General features: G+C 49.2%; 1 protein-coding gene and 2 non-coding genes across 3 annotated transcripts; all 3 read right to left on the reverse strand.

The window, feature by feature from the left end:
- Positions 1-2,449: 2,449 nt before the first annotated feature.
- On the reverse strand, positions 2,450-23,279 carry HSPA9 (heat shock protein family A (Hsp70) member 9). The gene is made up of 16 exons (XM_057378690.1): positions 23,208-23,279; positions 21,614-21,701; positions 21,340-21,521; positions 20,516-20,640; positions 18,670-18,743; positions 18,478-18,584; positions 17,538-17,700; positions 16,819-16,911; positions 14,999-15,208; positions 12,482-12,709; positions 11,610-11,714; positions 10,362-10,479; positions 7,962-8,056; positions 6,103-6,195; positions 4,123-4,263; positions 2,450-3,210 (listed from the first exon to the last, which is right to left on the reverse strand). Exons 2-16 carry the CDS (start codon positions 21,632-21,634, stop codon positions 3,151-3,153), a joined length of 1,815 nt encoding a protein of 604 aa, XP_057234673.1. The 5' UTR covers positions 21,635-21,701; positions 23,208-23,279; the 3' UTR covers positions 2,450-3,150.
- On the reverse strand, positions 11,046-11,117 carry LOC130580921 (small nucleolar RNA SNORD63). The gene has a single exon (XR_008966167.1). It is a non-coding gene; the product is annotated as a small nucleolar RNA SNORD63 (small nucleolar RNA).
- Positions 12,161-12,233, reverse strand: LOC130580920 (small nucleolar RNA SNORD63). Its single transcript, XR_008966166.1, has one exon. It is a non-coding gene; the product is annotated as a small nucleolar RNA SNORD63 (small nucleolar RNA).
- Positions 23,280-24,103: the final 824 nt, after the last annotated feature.

The following is a 24,103-nucleotide window of genomic DNA, read 5'->3' on the forward strand; positions in this document are numbered from 1 at the left end:
GAACAGCGCACCCCGCGCCTCGCTCCCGCTGCGATTCCGCCTCCCCGCGCAGCTCCASCGCTGCCGTGGCAGATCCTGCTGCAGCCGCCGCTGGCCGTTCTCTCACAGCGTTCCCAGCTGGCTGATGCAGGAGCCGGCTCAGCTCTGCGGGAGCAGGACGGAGCAGAGCAGCTGAATGGCACAGAATTTTCTCCATGTCCTTCTCCGGAGCAGAGTTTGAGCAGCCCTTTCTGGAGCCTTTCCTGTCTCTCTTTGCTCCTGTCCGGGGCTGAAGCCGAGCCTCTGGCAGCACCGGCAGCACGGCAGGTCCCGTCCCCACTACACACCTGCGGCTGTACCGAGCTGGGCAAAAGGCTCTCAGGAAAGGGAAAGGAGCCACTGCAGGCGCGTGGAGATTCCTGTGCCTGATTCAGTCTCAGCCTCCCCTCCCGTTAGTGCGGCAGGAGCTGGGAGCGGGATCTGCTCTGGACTGTTTTAAGGTGACAGAGCCCAGGCTGTGCCTGGCCCTTGCCCGCTCCCAGCACAAAAGACACTGAAGGCTGCATGCAGGAACACAGCCCAGACATCACATAGTGCTGGAAAACCCCAAGTTCTGCAAAACTTTGCTTAATTACTGCCAGACACAGACCAATCCATTTATTCGAGAGCTGCAGCACTGCTGGAGCTACAGACTTCCTGAAGCATTGGCCTCCATGGAAAAGAACCCCAAACAGCCTTTGCCCGGCACTGGCAGTCTCTCCCGGCGGTGGGACGGCAGCAGTCACTGCCTCAGGACAGGAGCAGTCACTCCTCCCTCCTACCGCTGCCTTCCTGGCAGGTTTCCACAGCCAGAAACTGTTCTCAGCATGACACACATCACCTCATTTCACTGTTGCTTCCCCAGCTCAGTAATTCAGCTTATAAAGGAGGAGCTAGAACAGCACATTAATAAATAAATAAGATCTATGAAAAATGTATTTTAACTGTGACAGGGACAATAATTCAAAGAAGTCAGGGCCAAGCCTGATCAATGAATCAGGACCCTGGAGGCAGCAGAGGAGGCTGAGGGCTCCACAGCCCCAGCAGAGAAAATGGTGTGGGAGCAGCCCCCTGGCCCCAKAGGGCCTGGTCTGGGCTGGCCCTGCTGCAGAAGAGCTGCCACAGAGGATTGTTCACAAACTGTTTTACTGCAGCACATATCCCTCCAGCACCTGAAATACCCAACTTGCTCTGCCGGTGAATTCCTTCTCTTTTTCAGTATTTTTCTCCAGGGGATCGCTTTTGGCAGGAGCAGCAGCAGAAGAGAACCCAGGACAGAAGTCACCTGCGATCAGCTTTGCAAAGCTAATTCTCAGAAGATGCAGAGCCACTGCTGCCATTGTCAGGCCTAGGACAGAGCAGGGTGATGCTGGGACAGAGCAAAGTACAYGAGCTGGGTGTCACTGACAGCCCCTGGGAGCAGCAGCTGCTGGGGATGTACACTTCCTGAGCCAAATGTTCCTCAGACCTTCCAGGGGAGCACCCAGCTAACACGGTCCAAGTACAACTGTGAGACCAACAGATCTGCCACTTAACCCAACACAGCAGGGCCTGGACCCACCCACTGTCATTCTGTGTCACTTGTACACCCCTGGTTCACCTGTGCTTAGTCAGCCGGGTGGCAGTCCCACAGGCAGCACTTTAACCGCCATCCAGGCTGCAGTGAGCCAACAGAGATCCTCTGCTGAAAGAAAAGCACTGAATTTTGGGTTGAACTCCTCAGCTCACCTGCATTAAAAGGCACGTAACAGCCCCCAGCAATGTGAAGGGCCAAGGCACTGCCCCTGCCTCCCCCAGTAGCTGCCCAAGGCTCCTTCCTCACCAGGCCAGGTTTCCAGCTCCCTCACACTTCAGTGAGGCAGGTTCTCACTCCTCACTTAAGGTTTTAAATCTTGGTTCCTTCCAGTCTGTAGCTTAAYAGAGCTCACAGATTCAGCACGTGTAGCTTTCCCAACAGCTTCTCTAATTTAGGAAACCATCTCAAGTGCCAGAACACAGAACATCCTTTCCTCCCTCCTGAATACTTCAGCTGGCAGGACAAAGCAGCTGTAAACCCCGGTTCCTTTCCAGTTGATGAGACASAGAGTAACACATGAGAAAAAAAGGAGACCCACCAAGGCGCAGAAATCTTGCTGAAAGGCTGAGCTGCTGGAAACCTCAGTGGCCAAGTGCTGCTCTGAGCCCAGAGCCTGTTTTGTATGGGTGAGCACAAGCACAAAGTGCCTGAGGGTGAAGTCCCACTGCTGCTGCAGTCACAGGACTTGAGGCACCTTGTGATAACAGTGACACTCAGGAGAGCCCAACCTCAACCTTACACCAGAAACCTCCTTTTTGCCAGAAAGCTACGGCTGCCTGACTGTTCCCTCTGCAGCTCTCATGGGCAGCGAAGTGCTCRTGTTCTCTATCAAAGGCCAGGATATCAGGCATTCCATGTTGGACACTTTTCTGCTTTTATTTTAAAAAAATCCAGAATGGATCCAGTAACAGTTTTATTATCAAGGAAATTGTTTTGCCATAAGCAGAGAACAGACATAGGATGGAGCAGAAGGCTCAGACAAGCAAAGTATTTAACTTCCACACTGCCTCTTTTGTAAGAAATAATGTTACAGCTGAGTTTGAAGTAGCCCCTTTCCTTCAGAACAAGGGTGCAGCCTAGCTCAGGGCTAAACAGGCTCCAGCAACACCACCAGCCTTGCCCCTGCTGCTCCCAGGCCTCCACCTGCTCCCAGGTGCTCAGATCCACAAGGAGGGGCCATGCAGGCCTTATTGTCCTCCCCCTTCCAGCACAGCTTCCATCTCCACTCTCCAATTTAGTGACATGGTTTCCAAGCTTGGATCTCGGATTTAGTACACCATTGTGTCAAGTATTAAATGATCAGCCAGGCCCCAGGTGGAACACGCCGGGGCCAAACTCACAACTTTGTCTGGCATGAATTAACTTTCATCAAGTGACAATTTATCTAGCAGACACATCACTAAGTTTATACATTAAAGAATTTTATATATAGAATACTGCAAAAACACAGTAAGTCTGAATTCTGCCCCTTGCTGCTCAGGAAGGTCTCTTCTCTCCCAAGCATCAAGAAAATCGACCTCTTCTTCATTCTCTAGTCAAGGCAAGACAGAGACTCCTTATTGCTTCTCTTCCTTCTGATCTCCTGGACTTCCAGAACCCTCTCGCTCGGAGGCCATCTGTGAAAAATTGGGTGTATTAGCTGTGGTAACAAACTGCTCCTCCGGGACATTTTTCCCCGGCTGGCTGCTCAGCTCAGCTCCAGCCTGGAGAACCTTCCTTCAGTGCAACGAGCAATGCCCACTGGAGAAGGGAAATCTTCATCTCTGCCTGAGCTCTCAGAGGGAGGAAACAATCTTCCCATTATTCCCTTCCCCAGGGGATGGATGTAAGAGCTTACACTGCAGCACTGAAGCGCTGGTTTGACACCAGGAAAGCAGCTTTCCCCAGTAAGGACAGCTTAGCACCACCAAGGTCACCTGGGCACTGTGCCACTGCCTTCCTGGGCAAGCTCCCTGCACAGGTCAGCACACACTGGCTGGGCTCCAGTGGCTGGGAGGGCCTTTCACTGGGAATGAAGTGAATCCCAATGGCTGCCTACTGTGGCTTCAGGCACTGCACAGGAAGGACATTTTACCATGACCCTTAAATGAGCTTAGGAGTTACTTTACTCCTTCAGGCACTCAGTGCGCTGAGGGGAAAGCCCTCTCTCTGCTGTTCTTCTGGATGCTGCTTAGTAGGAGACTCCTCTTTTCCCTGGAATACCAGCCAGTAACAGAACACCCAGCCCAGATGCATGGCCAGGATTTCAGGCCTCCAGCTCTCCCTGCCCTTCCACAACTGCCCCTTCAGCCAGTGTCACTCACAGGGAGCTGCACACAGGCTCAGCACCACCTCCCAGCCCAGCTCTTACCCAAKAGTTTGGTGACCCAATTCCCTCTCAGCTCTTACCTAGAGTTCAGTCTTCTGATTCTCTCCCAGCCCAGGTTTTCCTGGAGTTCAGTGTCCTGATTCACCCCCAGCCCTGGAGTTGGGTGTCCCTCCCCGCTCCCCATCCCAGGGCTCTGAAGGTGAACCAACCACAGACCTACCTTCTTGTATGCCATTTCAAAGAGTTTCAGGGAAGCCTGCTGCAGGCTGGTTGCTGCCTGCCTGATGTTCTCTCCTGTTTCGCTATCTTTACGAGCCAGAAGTTCTCTCATTTTAGCAATTTCTTCCTTTAATTTGTTGCACTGCAAGTAAGACACAAAATCCCAAGGTGAAATGCTGCACTTGTTTCACAGAGGATATCCACCCTGTCATTCCACCACCTACTGGCCACAGCAAAACCACCTTTTTGTGCCAGAAGCCATGAAGTTAAGCTTCAAACTGAGTCTGCAGGACCTAGGCCTGTGCCCAGTTCCTAGTGGGCACCTGTCCACTTCRCTAACAGTGTCCCAGTTGGCATTAATGGGGCCCTGTTTGCTGTCTGGGCAGAGGCGCCAAGGACAGAGCCCTGCAGGGCCTGACAGCTGGCCAAAGCCAAACTCTGTGCCTGGCACAGTTCACCTGTGAGTCAGCCGTGCCAGGGGCAGGGCAAGGGAACAAAGCTGGTTTTCAGGGATATTTCAGGCCCTGTCAGAGAGCCAGTGAGCAGGGCTGCTCCTGCCATGGTTAATCCCCCRTGCTGCCCATGGGAGCAGGAGCTCGGAGCAAAACAAACAGAGCAGGCTCATCCCAGCCCTGAGCCACCTGTCAGTCCCCCCACACAGGCTGGCACTTCCTCCTTGCCTGGCAGGCTGCTGCAGAGGGCCAGCAGGGCTCCTGAGGATGGCTGTGCCAGCAGGGCTCAGGGGACACAGGCACAGCTCTGTGTCACACCGCGGGAAGGGGACAGCCAGTGAGGGCCACCAGCGGCACCCGGCCAGCACGGGCTGCTGCCAGCACTGCCACCCCCCTCCCCCACAGAAGTGACAGGGACAGGCCCTGCAGACACAGGGATGTAGGCTCTGTGCTCCCAGGAGAGAAAACTCCAGTGATCATCATTCCAAACAAAGAGCCAGTCAATATCATGGAATCACAGAACAGCTTGGTGGGAAGGGATCTTAAAAACCATCTCGTTCCACCCCCTGCCATGGCCAGCCAAGGTGTTCCAAGCCCTGTCCCATCTGGCCTTGGACACTTCCAGGGATCCAGGAGCAGCCACAGCTTCTCTGGGCACCCTGTGCCAGGGCCTACCCAGCAGAACAGGGAGGAATTTCTTCCCAATATCCCATCTAACTCTGCCCTCTGGGAACTCTGGCAGTTCAAAACCACTGTCCCTTGTCCTGTCACCATCTGCTGGCTGAGAAACAGCGCTTCAGCTGACGAGGACTGCTACCAACCAGCTATAACTGCTCCCTCAGACACCTCCTAGCCCAAAGAAGCCCTTTTGTTCGGCTTCCCTGAGCCATTAACTTAGTAATTGGGCACACTTTTCTAAACTTGGCCACTGAAATTCACAATACACCACATCAGAGTGGTGTGAAAAGTACTCTTGGATACTAAATATCCATGTCATTTCAAAGAGAGAAAAATTTGAGTTAAGTGGACAGTGGTTTTTATTGCCCCCAAGTTCCTGGGTGCTGTGCATACCCTGCCAGGAGAGCAGAGCAGCTTTGCCTGTGTCCCTGGGCTAACACAGGGCAGGCACTGTCCATAATGCCCAGCTTTGGAGCAAACCCCTCCTCTCAGGAGCCAGCCTCAGCACAGCCCTTATCAAAGCACTGCAAGGCCAAGCCAAGGACACAGCCCTTGCAGAAATCTTGCAGCAGCAGCTTCCCAGGCACTCAGATCCTCAGTGACACCGATCTTGCATTCTGAGATAGAGAAGCAGGCTCTGGATGATGACAAATAACCCAAGGATGTCTGCACATCCTCTCCTCAGCCTCAATCACCCCTCCCAGCGAGTGCCAAACCCAGAGGTGCAGGGCTGTGCCATCCCCACCCAGCCTGGAAACATGGGCCGAGCCAGCTGGGAGTTAGGTGGGGATCTGAGCAAAGATTTTGTGAGAGATTTTATGTGCTGTAGCACCACGGGATCAGGAACCCACCTCATCTGCTGGCAGCTGATCCTTGAACTCTTCCATCTTGGATTCCGTGTCATGGATGATTCCCTCGGCCATGTTCACAGCTTCCACACGTTCCTGGAGGAGAGAGTTTGTCAGGGCTACTGCACACACCACTGGGGACACGTGGGGAYGTTTCATGCCCCAAACTGCCAAGCTCCACTCCAGTTCCCACCCAGGCTCCTTTTTAATGGTAACAGGGCAAGAAGAAATACAAGCAAACCATTTGCAGCTGYAGCGTGGCCCCACATGGCGCAAGGAGGGGCTGTGCCAGTCAGCCGTCACACTTTCACACCCACGTTCACTCCCCTGAACTCCAAGTGACTGATGCAGCACCACTGCTGGCACATGGAAAAAGGCAGAGACTSCAGGGACAGCACAGCACACTGTGCTCCTTGGGAAAGCAACAGAGCTTTGGRAGAATATTCCTGAGCTTCTTCAGCAACAGGGGCACACGAGACAACTYAAATGCTGGGTGGTTTTACTCATGTTCCCTTATTACAAAAACTCCCTTTTATGCATTCCTGATACTTTCATGACAGTAAAACCGGGATCAAAAAAGTGTAATGAGGCAATTTTGGAAACTACAATTACACAAGTCAAGTAAAGAGAAGTGCTAGTTAAAATAACCTAATCCTCTTTCTCTGAGAGCTCACTGGACAGGGTGAGTCCCACTTCAGGACTACAAAATAGAGAGGAACTCATCCAGCAATTTAAGATACAAAGTAAGGCAGCAGGACAGTTTCCAGCCTCTTTAAATGCCAGGCCTCTCCTACGCTTCATGGCAATGAGGTTATTGAAACAGTGGGACTTTCAGCCCAAGAACTTTGAAGCTTCTCCAGCTAACCTACAAATGCCCATCAGCCAGTGCTTTGTGGCTTTAGAGGTTCTCAGGCAAGGCAGTGCTGCTTCCTGGGAATTTATTCCAAGCCTCTCTCACTGCTGGGGGTGAGATTTACAGCCCTGCCTGGACACCTTCGACAGGCTCCTCCTGGAAGGACACAGAGTGGATCAATTCCATGAGCCAGTTTCAACAATCACTAAACACATGCTGGTKCCATATCTCAAAGTTGGCCTGGGCTGTGTCTGCCAAAAAATCAATGCTCTATATTTAGTTGCATCATTCATTAGTACTACCCTCATTAAACCAATTAGTTCCAACCATTAATCCYGTGTGTACCACAGGTTCAGTCACTCCACCATGACAGTGCGGGTCTTCCCTTSACAAAGCCAGTGAGGATTTCCCTCACCTGCACTGAGGGCCAGCACTGCTCACATGGATCCAGCATTTCAGAAGCCACAGTGAGACATGGCCCACTATGGAAAGCAACTTCCTACTTATGAAGGAARAGTGGCTTTGTTTGGCAGGGTCTACAAATTAAGCTTCAGAATAAACTGAGGAAGGAGTTTAACTCCCCCACACTGCTCCATTTAACCAGAGCATGGCTGTGAGCACCCAGGCTGGTTCCAAATGCACAGCCAAGGGGACCAGTGGAGAGCAGTGATGATAAAAAGCCTCACCAGGCTGCAAAGTCGTTTGCCATGAGCAACAGGCAAGTGGGTTTGCTCACAGCTGCCACCACGTCCCAGGAATTCCTCAGGGCACAAGTCAAGTGCAGTCACACAGGGCAAGGTACCCAAACCAACCCTGAGATCCAGATGCCTCTGCAATACCTTCCTGCAACCCTGGAGTGTCAACTGAATGTAAGGAAGGGAGCAGGTATTTGGTAAGAGCTCACAGAGCAAAGCCCCCAGCCCCCCAAGGCTGAGCACAGCYAACAGCACAGAATGGTGAAAGCAGCAGGTCCCCTGCTCCCTGGGATGTCCCATAACCACCCCGTTACCTTTCTCCGCCTGTCCTCCTCCGCATATTTCTCAGCATTCTTCACCATGTTCTCAATTTCATCTTTGCTAAGGCCGCCAGAGGACTGGATAACAACTGCAGCAGAGGAGAACATGAATCAAGGAGATGCTCTCACCTCTGAGGAGAGGATTATTCCCCAACCTAACAGCAGCAGCCTCAGAGACTGCACCCAGGGAGGCCCCGTGGGCAGGACAAGGACAGGCAGCTTCCAAAGAGGCACTGATGTTGCTGGCAAGATAAAAGCCTCATCTCCTGCATCTACAACTCCCCAGCTCTTCCACACAGTTCCTGCCTGCTGGTCTGCAAGTCACTGGCTGGTCTTCAGTTAATCCTCCTGGAAAGCGAGGTGCACCAAAGTGCCCAAACCAAAGGAGTATTCCAGGTTAAAACCACAGAATTAAAAAAGCATCCCCAAACAAAAMGCCCTTCCCAAAACCCAACCAAACAAAAAAACCYACCAGCAAAAACCATACCAACAAAAAAATCCAAAGAGAAGGAACGGTTTCACCAAAGATTCCTTTCCCTGTTGGAAAGCAGCCCAGACTGGTGACAGGATAAGACATTCCCCACCCAGCTCCTCATATTGCCCTTAAGAAGGAAATGTAGCATGATTCCAGGGGCAGGTTCTTACATGTCGCCTCCTTGGTCTTTTTCCCTCTGTTAGTGTCAAAAAGCATACCTACACTTGGGCTTTAGTGCAGAATTGTCTAATTTCATTGCAAGAGGACCAGCTCCTAGGGTGTCACAATGCCCAAAGTGCATACTACAATCACATTAAAAGGAATTTTTTTGTGGAAAATTTGTCAATGGTACAAAACCCTGAAAAAAGACACACASAGGTGTCCTTTGGATACAGATGGGGAATGAGCTATTCAGCTTTGTAATTAGCACCACATCTACATACAGGGAGGCAGCTAAATAAAATTCTGGTTGTTACCAGGARCCTTTTAATCAGCAGTAGAAGGTTGCCACACATGAAAAATCTCCAAGGAAATCAAGTAACAAGGAGTGTGGTTTTGGTACCAAATTGCTGCCAAAAGACCAAGCATTGTGATTTACACACACCTTTGAGATGTGCATAGTTGATACTTTTGTTAACTGGAGCATTTCACTGCTCAAGGGYTCTCTCCAAGAAACAACCGAAAGGYAGTATAAACACTTCCCAGTTAGAAAGAAGAGATCTATTTTGTATCAGGGAAATCTGTAAACACTTCAAATTAATCTCCTGAACCCATGACAGAGCTTTAGAAACCATCAATTGTGTCATTAATTACCCCAGCACACAGGGCACAACATTTTACTGCATCACAGAGCAGAATACACTGACAGCTTGAACTCCCTGAGCCTCCCGCCAGCAGGAGACACTTCCAGCCTAAGTGGATGAAAACGAACAAGGTGGTTACAGGGAAAACCTGCTGCTTCAGGAGATGGGAATCTCCAGACCTTTTTAATAGAGTAATTACAAACAAACAGGGCCTTGGSACAGGTCTGTTCAGCTGAACACAACACACTTTGGAGTCAGAGATACTCCTGATTGGATTTCTCTTCCTAAAAGCTGGCACTTCCTGCAGCCAGGCTCACAGACAGCGATCTCTGGGTATTCCCAAAGGAATAGCATATCCAGCAGCACAGCTCAAGGAMAACTCCTACAGGGTGCTGAATTCCYAAACCCCAATTTYTGTCCCTTCAGGGTACCACAGGGCAGGTGTRACTGCCCCACACACCCTGGTGACACAGGACACTCCCGTGATGCAGCAGGAGCATGGCCCACCAACACCAGGAAGCCCTCATGAGCCAMCCTGTGTGCCCAACACCTGGGCACTAGGGCACAGCTGATCCATGCAGCAAACCCAGGAAACAGCAGCACTCTGCTCCAATGTTGCTGCAGTTATTCCAGGAAATGGCAAGACCCAGGCAGGACTGTCACACAGGCAGAACAAACTGGAATATGACGAAACTCAGCCAGTGAGGAGTGCCTTGACATTGGCACAGGCAGGTGCTTCACCTCTGCCTAACACACACTGAGAGCCCACTGGCAGCAGTCTCTCTCAGGAGATCACCGGGGAGGGCAGAGACTGTGTGGCCACAGGACCTTCACTGCCTTAAAACAAACACACACCTCAGCTCTCACTCCTCCCTTTGCCCACCTCCTTTTGCCCTTCTCTTCAGGGGAGACACTCAGGCTCAGATGACTTCAGCTGCATCTGTGCTGCAGTGGCAACACACTGAGGAGTAAGGGTGACCCCAGCATCGAGGCACACACTCCATCCCCAGCCTGGACTGCAGGATGCCATTAGGGCAGCACTCCATTCCCKCTGGAGTCACTCAGGGCTCTCCTCAGTGCTCCCTCCCTGTCCCTGGCAGGCCCCAGAGCACTCACTCTGCTGCTCCCGCCCGGTGCCCTTGTCCTTGGCTGACACGTGCACGATGCCGTTGGCGTCRATGTCAAAGGTGACCTCGATCTGGGGCACTCCCCGCGGCGCCGGAGGGATCCCGACCTGAGGGATGAAAAGGGTTGGCTGTGAGCTCCCCAGGGACAGAACTCAGGGGACCAGGGCTGGACACATCACCCTGGGGACCTGACAGTGCATGAACCACTAACCAACCCTCAGAGCAGAGTGTTCTCCATCAGTACCTGTGGGCACCATGCTGTACACCGGAATCTTGACAGATTTAACAGGTTTCTGCCCTGGACAAGTGTACAGAAACCACAAGGAGAACCCCCAAGTTGCGTTCCAAGGTGATACAGGCTCTGCTTTATTGCTACACAAGCTCTTTTTCCATAGCCATGGCAGGATGCTCCATTTCCTCAGTTCTGCACAGACTTCACTGGCCATCTCTGAGGGACCATTTCAGGACAGCAAGAGGCAGCACAGCTTACTTCAAAAGTATGAAAGAAAGGCAAAGCCCTTCCTTTCTGCAGGTTCAGACAAACTTGAACAGTTCAACAGAGCCAAACTTCACCAGCGCTGACCAAAGCCATTCTGCACAGGGGGCTGGCTGGGCAGCCACCCTCTGCTCACAGCAATCCTGCAGCACATCTGTTCCYCAGGGAGCAGGGCATGGGGCTCAGTTTACAAAGTCTCCACACAATTCTTCTTCAGAATGATGTGTTGACAGTTTAACATCATGGCACASCCCCTGCAATCCCAACCAGGCCACARATATCCTGGGATACCTGGGCCCACACTGACTGCACTCACAGGGGCCACTAGGCTGGAATGGGTTCCCCTGGGGGCTGCAGGTATCATGCAGCCTGCTCCAAGACCCATTTTGCAGCACCAGAGCAAAGGCCAGTATTCAGGTTATCTGCTGCACAGGCTTTTTTATACCCAGAAAGACCTTCTRGGTGACCAGGCCCTAAAGCTGCAGCAGCCCCAGTGCCACATGACACTGCTCAGAACCTCTGAGCTCCATCTTAAATGCCAGCTGCTCCTGCCACAGCAGTGCTGTCCCAGGGTCAGGCTGGGCCTCTGGAAGCTGCTTTTGTACTACAAACGTGGTTAAATGTCTTCTGTAAGATGACTCCCCCTCAATACTGCCTTCAGGGGGCAGCTGAAATGGAGAAGGCTCTGAATGTCCCCAAGAAGGTCAAGTCTGAGGTCATGAAATAGARATGCCAACATACCAACGTGAACTGGCCAAGCAGTTTGTTGTCACTAGCCATCTCTCTCTCTCCCTGGCACACTTTGATCTCCACTTGTGTTTGMCCATCAGCAGCTGTAGAAAACACCTGTGGAAAAGGAACAGAGTTACTGTATARCTAAATAGAACAACAAACTGATGCAGTTACAAGCTGATTGAACAAGGAATAAAAGGAAGCTACTTGGAAGGGAAAATCATTAAATGCTTCTTGTTCTCATGTTCCTCTGACAAAACTGAAAGGCATCAAGGCTAGCAGGGGCTGGTCCTGTGTGCACCTGGGGACACAAAACTGGCCCTCCTGGCAGCAGCAGTTCCATGGCAGCCACCACACCCCAGAACATCTGCCCCTGAAGCAGCAGGCTCCATCCCATGCCCCCAGGCAGCTGAGGTGTTATCAGTGACAGCACAGCAGCAGGCCCAGACAGGGCCAAGGGAAGGAAAGGATCACACCCACGTTACCAGGACATCACAATGCAGAAGAAAGATAACCCCTTGARAGGCACACAGCCAAGCAAGGTGCTCTCCCATGGGCATGGTGCTCAGTTCCATGATATCTCCACATAATTCTTCTTCAGAATGATGTGTTGACAGTTTAACATCAWGGCACACACACTGCAACAACCCTGCCCAGGCCACAAACATCCTGGCATATCTTGGCACCCATTAAACTCAACTGCCTGCCCCTCCTGGGCACACCAATAATCAGAGATACTCAGTGGCTGACATGAAACCTGATCTCTTCACTGCTTCTCTTGCCAGATGAGGAGGTAAGACCATCTGCTGGGGGTGCTTTGAGTGGCCTTGCCTGAGCTGAGGGCACCAGCAAAGTCCCACCCATCCAGAGTCAACTCTTACCTGGCTCTTCTTGGTGGGAATGGTGGTGTTCCTGTTGATGAGCTTTGTGAAGACCCCTCCCAGGGTCTCAATGCCCAGGGAGAGGGGAGTTACATCCAGTAGCAGCACATCTGTTACATCACCAGCCAACACCCCACCTTGGATAGCTGCTCCAATGGCCACGGCCTCGTCAGGATTGACTGCTTTGCTTGGAGCACGGCCAAACAATTCCTGCACAGTCTGCTGCACCTGAATGGAGACACAGCACAGCTCAATCATGGGGAACCACCATGGCCACACAGCAGCCTTGGCACAGCTTGGTGTCCTTACGCTGCTGCTGCCGCCAGGGAAGCTTCTGGCATGAAGGAAACCCTGAGCCTCAGGTCTGTTGCTGCTCCCTCCTTGCCCACCCTCCTGCACACCACTAAATGCTCTCATTCCAGCCCAGACACCTTCTCCAGAGGCTCTGTCTGCCAGCTGCAGGGAAGCCTCCATCAGTGCCTTCACACAGCCCAGATCACAGGGAGCACTCCACGCTTATCTGGGAGTCAAGGACTGTTCCCAGGGAACCGTGCATGCCAACACTGAGCAGGACAAAGCTGTCAAGGACAGGACAGCTCTGGAGGCAGAGCACAAGGAAGGTAAAAAAAAAAACTCCAGCCGGACAATTTGTGCTGTTTGTGTGCAGTAAAGGGAAAAAAAGGGAAATTGTCTGAAGAACAGTATTTTCCAACTCCATATTTCATGGGTTGTTTCAGCAGAGCAGCTGTGCTGTATAAGCACTCTGAGCTCTGCTGTCAGCTGGCACTGCTCGGCCCATTCTGCAGGGCTGCACTCACGATTCCAACACAATTYCTGCTGAAGCATCCACATGGGAATGCACTCAGGGTGTGCCCCAGAGCACAGCTCAGAACTGCCCTCCTAGGGAAGGCTGTGGTGCTCCCCTCCAAGCACAGGTGTTGGTCACACCAGCACAGGTGAGTGGGATGTGCCTGGAAAACTGCACTGGATACAAACACCACAGCCAGGAGAGCCACACCTACYCAGAGTGTTCATTACAGAGGAAGATTCTGTAAGTTTTGTGTGAGCATGTAATTAAATGCAAGTCTTTCCCTCTGGAGGTGTATTTTAATGTACAAAATAATACTTCTAACCACCCACGGTTCACCTCCTGCATTACTGACCACAGGAACGCTCTGGAAAAGCCACAGTCCCTCTTAGCAGGAGGAAGAGGGCAGAACAACATACCCAAGAGAAGGTTTGGGCAGTGTACAACACTGGCACTAACACAGAGGCAGAGCTGTAACTACAGGCACTCAGGAAAGCATTCTGTCAGCTCAAGCCAGATGCTGGGGGTTATGAGGGGAAGAAGGAAAAACAAAAATCAATATTTAAGTTCTGTTTTCCATCCCTAAAGGATCCATGTTTCAGGAAAAGGCTTCGTGTTTGTCATCACTTTATACATAGGTAATCACATAAATTTTCCTTTATCCAGCTGGAAAAACAAGGACTTTGGGGATGTATAGTAATTACTCCACATGAGCTTTGGCCAGAGCAGGAGCTTCTGTTTATCTTGCTGCTCTGGGTCCCCTGCCCRGAAGGGTGACCTTCTGCTCACACCAGTATCACCTCCAGCTGCCAGGCTCATCAGTACAGGGAGGAAAAACCCTCCCACCAAACCCCAAATCAACCCCGAGCAGGACCACATACACACCTACTGTCCTAGAGAGGATCTGCAAATCACAAATCTTAACAGCAAACAAATAGTCCAAGCCTGACTGAATCCCTCTGGAGTGAGACTTTGGTGTTCTCTGCAGGAAAGGACACACTGTACCCTTGGATAGATCAGTGAACATCCCTGTTCAGCTCTGGGATGGAGGGCAGCAGCAGGCATGGCTGTAACAGGAGCAGTAAATCACTTGCAGACAGCAGCTTTTCTGCAAGACTCGGCATGTCAGCACAGCAGGCTTTAAAGCTTCCTGCTGCTGCTATCTCCACAGAATGTAAGGGCCAAGCTTTAAATAAAGARTGTCTGCAAGAGCCAGGAAAATGGGCCTGCCAACACCAGCCTCCAACAGGTAGCTCTGAATACAGAACACCTCTGCACAAACACAACCAGCAGGTCCTAAAGCAGTTGTGCTCACCCAGCTTCTTCACAGCTAAAGGTGCTCTACACAGACAGGAAATCCCCTGGAAGTCACAGATTACTGAGAAGTGGCTGTCATTGAAAGGTACTTTTACCATACAAGAGGAAATGCCCCACACTTCTCAACAGTGCTGCTCATGGCCAGTGCACACCAAAATGTCAGGCTGCAGCTGGACTTTCACCTCCCACTTTACTCTGTAWAGTGCAACTCAGCTCCAACCCCCAGATCCCAGCTGAGCTAAGCAAACAGAACGAGAGGCCCTGGGCAGTGCTTCCCTGCGATCCTGAGCACTGAGTCTGCTCTGAGCACKCGCAGCTCTTCTGTTCCAGATCCCCCCAAACAGCAAGTACAGCTGTGCCAGCCCTGCCTGGAACAGGCACTGAGCTCATACCTTTGGCATTCTGGTCATGCCACCGACAAGGATGACTTCCCCAATGTCACTCTTGCTGACTTCAGCATCCTGCATGGCTTTCTGGCAGGGATTCACTGTCCTCTTGATCAGGTCAGCTACGATGCCCTCAAACTGCGCCCGACTCAGCTTCATGTTCAAGTGCTTTGGTCCAGAGGCGTCCATGGTCAGGTAGGGCAGGTTGATGTCAGTCTGTGGCATGGAACAGGCTCACAGTGAAAACCAGGAATGGGCTTTAGATCAGCTTACAAGTCCTCTTTGGCCTGTGCTAAAGCATCTCTGCGGCTGTTCACCCTCCAGCCCAGTTTAAGTGGCAGCAGGCACACTTTTATCTTTGACATTTCAAAGAAAAGACGATTCTTTTGTTCGACACCTCATAGTTATAACTGTTAATCCCCAGTCTTAATACTGTGCTATTTCAAGATATTTCACTGTTGAAAAAATAAAMTTTATTTGTCATAGCCAGGAAGCAAGAGCAGGAACACTGAAAGTGGCAACCTTAATCCCATTCCTTCAGCACAACCCAGAAGAAAGCCCATCTTCAGAGTTCCCAAATATTCTGCCAACTGACACTCCATACCAGGTAAATGCCTTGAAGAAAATAACTCATGGCTGTTTTCTTAATGCCAGCAATGTCAAACAGCCAGCCTACTGCCACTTAACACAAASTTAGAGCAAGAGACCGTAATCTCCACTTCACATGGTTATTCGTGAGTGACCTTACAAACTCACATGCTGGATTTATAAAGCAAATCTTATAYTGAAATCCTCTGATTGAAGTGCTGAGTCATGCTGACATCAAAAGATGCTACAAACCAAAGCAATTAAAACATTAGTGTTCTAAACTCTAGAGATTAAGTTTACACAAGAATTAAAGCCATGCTGCTGACTAGAGGTGTGCATTCACTYTATAAACAGCATGGTCAAAAGCATCAGGGGAAAATGGGGCCAAAAGCAAGTTGTTTCCCTTCACTGCTAWCTAAAGAGTTAAGGAATTCAGTCTTTCCTGGTATGAACAAACTACACTTGCCAGATCTTGAGCTCATAAAACAGAGCTTGCTATGTCTCTGGCAGAACTATGTACCCATTGTGACTGCCCTCAACTCCTTGCTATGAGCTTGCCACCGGCCAAAGAGACCACCATCAGATAAAATTAAAGATGCTTATTCAGAACCTAGCACTTGGCAGAGTCCCCATTTCAATTACTATATAATTGACCTTAATTTCACTTAGCCAGGACTATTACACTCCCAACTTGCTGCTTCTCCAGTTCTTTATTCAGTAATGAATAAAAGACATGCTTGACTGCATTAATATACAAAGCTGATGGAAAAAAAGGAGGGAGGGTGTCTGTTGCCCATTGTCCAGACAACTTGTCTATAGGCAAGTAAGTCAAGATTCTTTATAGSAATTACTACACAAATTAGCTGTTTCAGTGGAAGGAATAGCATCAAGGTTTTGGAACTGCTTGCACAGAGCTKTAAGTGGTTCCAGTAACCCAGCCACACTGGCAGCAGCTGGATTCCCTGATGCCCATCACACTTCTGAAATACAGAACAGGATCACATTCCCTGCAAGATGAGATGATGTGGTGCCAGAAAAAGGCAAAACTCAGCACCCAACAACTCAGCTGCCACCTACTCCCTGTGCTCTGAAAGCCCACCCTACTGAGTGATTTGCTGTGCCAGTGGTGCCATTTGGTTACACAGAAGAAAAACCAGCATCAGAGAGCTTTGTAAACAAATCCAGTGCAGAACTCAGTGTCTCCCATCGTAGTGGATGTTTYGGATCCAGGCACGTACCTGCACAGATGATGAAAGCTCACATTTGGCTTTCTCTGATGCTTCTCTCACTCTCTGAAGCGCCATGTTGTCTTTAGTCAGGTCAACACCGGTCTGAGTGACAAAAAAAGGGTTAACAGACTCYCAGCATYTGCTCAGGAGTCACTTCATTACAGTTCACCCTCTCAAAGCTCTTGAGTGCAAAGCTATTTTAGAGCAGACTGCTGTGTGCACTTGTGCTGCTCTCTACCTGCAGAGGTATTTAGCATTTCAAACCTGCCAGCCYTCTCTGCTCTGCAAGTGATTGTACAGTGAGTTACAGATTAAAGCCTGGAAAAATTGCTACATCACACAATAAAAAGACAGGACTGAATTAGCAAAGAGTTGGAATTACATTGCAGCTTCCTCCAGGCAACCCTGGTTTGCATCTGTCCTGTCACAATCAATTGGACCACAGATGTTTACTTTTAAAAGTAAGCAGACTGTGTATAGGACAATCCTGCCACATGAGAGAGAAAAAAGGCAGAAGTTCTGCTATTCTGTGTTCTCCAGGAGAGSAATGTTCCACTTCAAGTGTAAGAACTGGAAGCCAGGCTAATAGGTGTCTAATGCTCTTAAATTCCAATTCTGCCACAGGTGACAAATCAAGTCCTAATAACTTAAGAAAGTCCCCATTCTTCTACAGAAGTCAGGTTGAAAAGCAGAGTAACACACAAGACTGTTCTCAAGAGACACCTTACCTCTCTCTTGAACTCCTTCACAATATACTGTAGCAAAGCCTGGTCAAAATCTTCTCCACCCAAGAAAGTGTCACCATTGGTGGACTTCACCTCAAAGACTCCCTTCTGGATTTCCAAYACAGAAATATCAAAAGTGCCTCCACCCAGGTCATAGACTGCGATGCTGCAAGGAGAGAGGCAGGACAACATTACTTCCTAGACAAAATTGTGTCACTCTGCTCAAGAGATGATGTGCAGAACTCACATTGCTGCCCATAAAAGTTAAAAGGCTCTCTAAAACAGCAGGGAACAATCCCACAGTGTCCATATCCCTTGAGTGTCTGGAAGATGTGCTGCACAAAGCGTAACCTTGCCCATTATTTCAGACAAAGCAATTCCTGCCTCTTCAAAACCAGACACACTCAATGACAAGACACACTCCAATGACAAGAGCAGGGACACCAGAACCATTATGAAGTTTGGTTTTTTTGTCAAAATGTGATGTTTTCCCAGCATTATCATCTACCTCAGAGATACAGAATCTCTAACAAAAAGCCTGCACTTCTGTAACCACCCCTGACAGCAACAGGGGGCTGAATGCAGGCAGGGAAGCTGCAAGCCATGCATACCTGGCACASTTCAGCACAGCTCCTGTGCTGCCCATCAGCCCCACTGGTGACAGGCTGTCATCAGCTGTCCTTAGCCACACCCACCRCTGCCACCAGTGGGTAAGGTAATTAAATTGGCACTCAGGTATGATAATGAAGTTGTAGCTGCAAGTWATGAACTCTCTCTCTAACATGATTGGCTGGTACAGAACAGAGCTGATATTACAGAGCTCTCACTGAYAACTCAGAGTCCACCTTGGCAGAACTCCAAGCAGGGCTGTGAAATGCAGCAAGCAGAAGAGGCAAATCCCAGCAAGTTTAGGTGAGGGCAGGTGTTATGCACAGGCACTTACACTTTGTCTTCAGACTTGTCCAGCCCATAGGCAAGTGCAGCTGCTGTTGGTTCATTAATCACCCTGAGGACGTTCAAACCAGCAATCTGCCCAGCATCTTTGGTAGCCTGAGRGGGAGAGAGGAGAGTGCTGACTGCTGAGGGAAACAATATGCCATTTATAAGCCCCAAATTCTCATAACTTGATGAGTACCTGTCTCTGAGAATCATTGAAGTAAGCAGGGACTGTGATCACGGCATTCTTTGCTGCATGTCCCAGGTAATTTTCTGGATGAAAAAGGAGACAAAACAGGAAGTTATCCTTGTAGTAACACCAAGTTATTATTCACAGAATTACAGAATGGGTGGAACGGACCTTAAAGCCCATCCAGTCCAAACCCTGTGGTGGGCAGGGACACCTCCCACTATCCCAGGTTCTTCCAAGCACCATCCAACCTGGCCTTGAAACCCTTCCAGGGATGAAGCAGCCACAGCTTCTCTGGGGACCCTGTGCCATGGCCTGCCCACCCCCACTGGGAAGAACTTCCTCCTAATGTCTAATCTAAACCCACTCTCTTTTAGTRTGAATCTATTCCCTCCTGTCGTGTCACTACACGCTTTCATAAATAGTCTCTCTCCATTATTACCTAGATTGAAATCATCCTTCTGAACTAACAAAAGAAAGACTTGCTGTTTTCCGGGCAGATGCAGAGGGAGCTGTGCAGAAATCCAGCCCTTCCACAAAACATGGAATAGTTTCTAGACTTCTAACTGGACAGCAAAGCACCTTTGTAATTCTACCAGCGACTGGATGCCCCTGATGCTAATTTATCTGAGAGCTTAACTTGTCTTTTCAGACTCTGATACTGAAGCTGTTCTCCATTTTTCTCCATATGACACACTTAGAAGTTACTAATTTTCACCTCATTTATAGAATCTCCGGTTGCTAACACTTACGAGGCACAAATAATGTATATATATACCTAATTTCTAAGTGTTTGAGACAGCAAGTCAGTAAAATATATATTACACCCTAATTTAAGGTCTCAAAGAAAGAGAAGTATGTCATCAAATGCACCCTGCYAAAAACTGCAAATGTGCACGATGCAGTGAGGATGCTCAAATAGGACTCATGGCTATGCAGCAGCCCTGCACAGAGCTTACACACTGCACTGCTCTCTGCTGCTTGCAAAGCCARATCCTGTCACAGCTGAAGTCACAGAGCACCCAGGCCAAAAGCCAACATACCCCCAAAAGGCAAATGTCTGCTTAAGGYAGAGGAACAGCACCCTAAAAGTAAGGCAGACCTATCATCTCTAGATGCTCACACACCAGAGACTTGCATTTTACTACTGGGTGGATCTCTAGCAAGTGTCCAGGACCTAAYATGGAAAATACAATATCCTTTCGATGAAGCTTCAGTCCTGCTCTCCTCACACTCACTGGACACACAGTTTACCAAATGGGGTGCAGAAGCACTACTGACTGCTCCCTCACTGCTCTAAACTCAGTTTCCCCGAACCACAATAGCAATTAAAAAAGAGAAAAACATTTCTCCAGGCCATTGGGTATTTTCCCCTAGTGAAGATTTGAAGTCATCACTAGCTAATTAGCAATTAGAGCCCAACAATGGGTTCCCTTGATCACTCMCTCTCTCCCTACTTGCCACAGATCCAGCAGCTGAGTAGGAACAATAGCACTCCAAGCSTGGCTGCTCCAGCCTGTGCTCAGCTGCAGCCAGAGGCACAGGGACTACAGCTTCCTAGGAAATGGAGCTCCCCCTTCTGAGTGAGGGTGAATTCAGTTAAAACCAGGATCAACCCAACCACTAACCAATTCTGGTAAGAGTATCTTTTAAGAGAAGCACTGATATTTTGCCAAGGATCCAAGRTAGAGGCAGGCACTGATCTTCCCTAAGGCTTCCTAAGAGCCTGCCCTGCTCCCTTCCCCCCATCCAAAGAAAGCCCTGCTCTGTGATGGTTTGGTAGCAAGAAAGCACCCTGTACAGTGGCACTGCCATGTACAAAGCACACTGAGACCAAAGACCAAGCTGTACCAACCTGCAGTTTCCTTCATCTTCATTAGGACAAAGGCTCCAATCTGGCTGGGAGAATAGAGCTTCCCATGAGCCTCYACCCAGGCGTCCCCATTGGAGGCACGGACAATCTTAAACGGGACGTTCTTACTGAAAGCCACAAGAATTCACACTCAGTTTCTCCAGCAGCACAAACCCCTCACAATCAGTATCAGCAGACAACCACATGTAAGCTCTAAACAAACAGCAGCAGCAGCCCCAGATTCAGTCCCAGAAGTACCAATTATAGACTCTGCTGTTGCCATACCTATACACTACAAATAACGTATATGTACTGATTTTATAACTGTTTGAGACAGCAAGTCAGAAAAATAAATATTAGACTCTTATTTAAGGTCTCAAAAAGAGAAGTCACCAAAWGCACATTCARCCACTCARACAAGACTCATRCCTATGCAGCAACCATGCACAGARCTTTCACACTGCMCTGYTCTCTGCTGCTTCTGCTTGAATCAGATACATCATGTAATCACAGGCTGGGGCATGACCACACAGCTTTGATTATAAACGCCCTCAAGAAACAGAAAAGTAGAGAAGTCTGCACTGCAAGCAGACTGAAAATCAGCAAGCCTTGTTTCTTCTTCTCTGAAAGCCTTAATGTGATCAACAATGAATGCAGCCAAACACAGCCTGGCCCTCAGACAGAMGCACTGCAACCTTGAGAGCCGAAGGCAGAACAACTTCCCCCAAAGCTGGGTGGTGTTTTACAACAGACCAGGTCATGCTACCCCCGTGGTGTTTGCTGCCCTCATGCTGGCAGTGCCACTGTCCCACTGTCCCCTGACTCACATGTCCTTCTTCACTTCGGAGTCGTCGAAGCGGCGGCCGATGAGGCGCTTGGTGGCRTAGAAGGTGTTGTGGGGGTTGGTGACTGCCTGGCGCTTGGCTGGCATCCCCACCAGGCGCTCGCCCTCACCCGTGAATGCCACCACTGATGGCGTGGTCCGGGCACCCTCYGAGTTCTCCAGCACCTGGGTGACAAATGGAACAGTGTGACACCAACACACTCACCCCCAATACAGCAGTGTGGGCATTCCACTTGCAACACTACTGCTTTACTCACTTTCGCTTGCTTCCCTTCCATAACAGCCACACAGGAGTTGGTTGTACCCAGGTCAATTCCAATAACGGCTCCTTTAATCGCTTCTGARCTGGAAAGCACATCATGGAAAAGAYAAAACTACTATTAAAGCAAAAYAGATAGCAAYAAAATGTTCAGCCCTKAAGATAGGACAAAGTAATTYTCCACTCAATGTTGAAGTAAATCCAYGCTGCATCCTGACCTAARATGTTCTCTGACTCTTACACTGCAATTTAAGCTTGTTCTCTGCTCCCAATCAGACCAGTTTTAGGTAAATCCTTGTTAAGATAAACATATATAGCATTATTCTTCCCCAGAGTATCTTTACTATATACATATATTTCTGTTTTCTCAACAACCCTTATGGGTTTGATATAAAACAAAGTCATAACTAACTTTGTCCCTAAAGACTTGTTTTGGGTTACTTTTGATCACAGAATCCCAGAATGGTTWGCATTGGAAGAGACCTTAAAGCCCATCCAGTCCCACCCCCTGCCAAGGGCAGGGACACTTTCCACTGTCCCAGGCTGCTCCAAGCCCTGTTCAACCTGGCCTTGGGCACTTCCAGGGACGGGGCAGCCACAGCTTCTCTGGACAGCCTTGGTGTTCAAACTTCTTTGAAAACATTTACCTGGAGTTAAAATACTAATAAATTGTATTTATTTTTTATTTATCATTGCTTAGCATAGGGAGAAGAATCCACAATGATAGATCACTTGGCCCATGTGTGGTGCTTTGGGCCAGAGCCAAAGCAAAGCACCTTTCTGATCCTCAGGAGCAACAAAGGAATTTAACCCTGGAGAATGGGAGTRGTTCTCACACAAGACAAATTTGAACCTCCTCTCTAGGAGGAGTCAATTATCCCTTTTGAGGGTCAGAGAACCCCTGAAACAAACAAACTTCGAAACAAAGTCATATTCTGGGATGGAAAAGCATTCTGCAGGCAGAGCAGGACTGTGTTTATCACCAAGAGTATCACTTTCTGTCTCCAAGCTGCCAGAGGAYCTAACTGCAGTTCCAATAATAAAGCAGTAATCTTGGAACCAGACAGGTTCTCTGTATCAGACAGACCCAACTTTCCCAACACAAACAGATTTCCCAGTCCATGGCCTGAATCAGCATCAGCCACAAACATCAGACTAGGTCACACAAGCAATGGCTCCCTTCTCCCATTATCCTGTGACAAGGAAAATTAGTGATTCAAATTCATGTTTGAAATGAACTTTATCTGCAATGGAATGGATCCAAGCAGCAACCACTTCACATCAATGTAAAATAAAACAATTTGTTCCATCAATGTTTGAGGTACTTTTTGATTGTTTGGTTTTAATCAAACAAATCTCAGCAATCCACATTTTGTGGGCACTGCTGGTGGTGCCAGAAGGAGGGAAGAGCAACTCTCAAATCTCCCCTGCAGAAAAACAAGAGATGAAAGTTACATGCAGAGGTTCCAGTTTTATTTGGTTGGTTTTGCTCTGTTCTTCCATCTCTTGCTCCAATTATCAGTTCTGGTGTTAGAAGGAGAGTAAATACAAACACCAAACAGCTAAGCATGACCACCCCAAGGAACACTTACGCATATTTCCTGCTGGATGCTGCTCTGAGAACATTTTGGCTGAGGCCRTTCCAAAATGTCTGTAAAACAAAGACATTCTAATGAGAATTTAGTTTAAAACATCAAGTGGTCATCAAACCAATACTTTCAGAGGCAGACAATGTCCAAGCAATACTGCTCTACTACAGTGTTTCCTCTTAAAAAACTYAACTGAAAACTAAGGAAAAATTTGWGAAATATTCAGACTGACATAAACTCCCGCAATTACTGCACTAATTAGTTTGGCATAACCCTGATTTCTATGACCAGAATTGAAGTATTTCTCTCACACAGAATAATCTGTGAGGATGTTACCAGGCAAAAGACATTTCAGTAAGTCAACACTGAACCTTCAGTGTTCCATGAGCAGCAGATAAACATTAACCCCACTTCTGAGAGCTTTGTGCCTGCTCAGCAATAAATGACCAACTGCATTCCTTGAGAAGCCTGCAGCTGAGATTTTGCTGCACAGTCCCAGATAAGCATTTGGCCACCCCTTTGCACGTGCAAATCAGCATCCCGGAGAGCTCTGGAAGGTTTATCCCTCTTTCCGATTAAGACGAAACTTTTAACAAAATACCTTAACAGGAACTGGAAGAATACATGACTATTTCACTAATATTTAAAGACGAAAGGCCCAGGCAGAGTGCATGGGTGGCTTAGGGAGCGAGGGCCCGCTCRGAGCAGAGTCAGCACGGCGGTGTGAGATTTGGATCTCTGTCTGTCCCTAAATCGCCTTCACGTGCCCCGCTCCCCCCGAGTCCGATCCCCCCATCAGCGTCAAACGGACAGTGAGGAATCGAGCGGCCTTACTATAAATCTCCTTAATAGAAAACAGCCTCAAACACGTCAAACAAGCTCTTCTACACCTCCCAAGA

Source organism: Malurus melanocephalus, unplaced genomic scaffold, assembly GCF_030028575.1.
Source record: "Malurus melanocephalus ecotype Western Australia unplaced genomic scaffold, MMel_1.1 scaffold_371, whole genome shotgun sequence".
NCBI lineage: Eukaryota > Metazoa > Chordata > Aves > Passeriformes > Maluridae > Malurus > Malurus melanocephalus.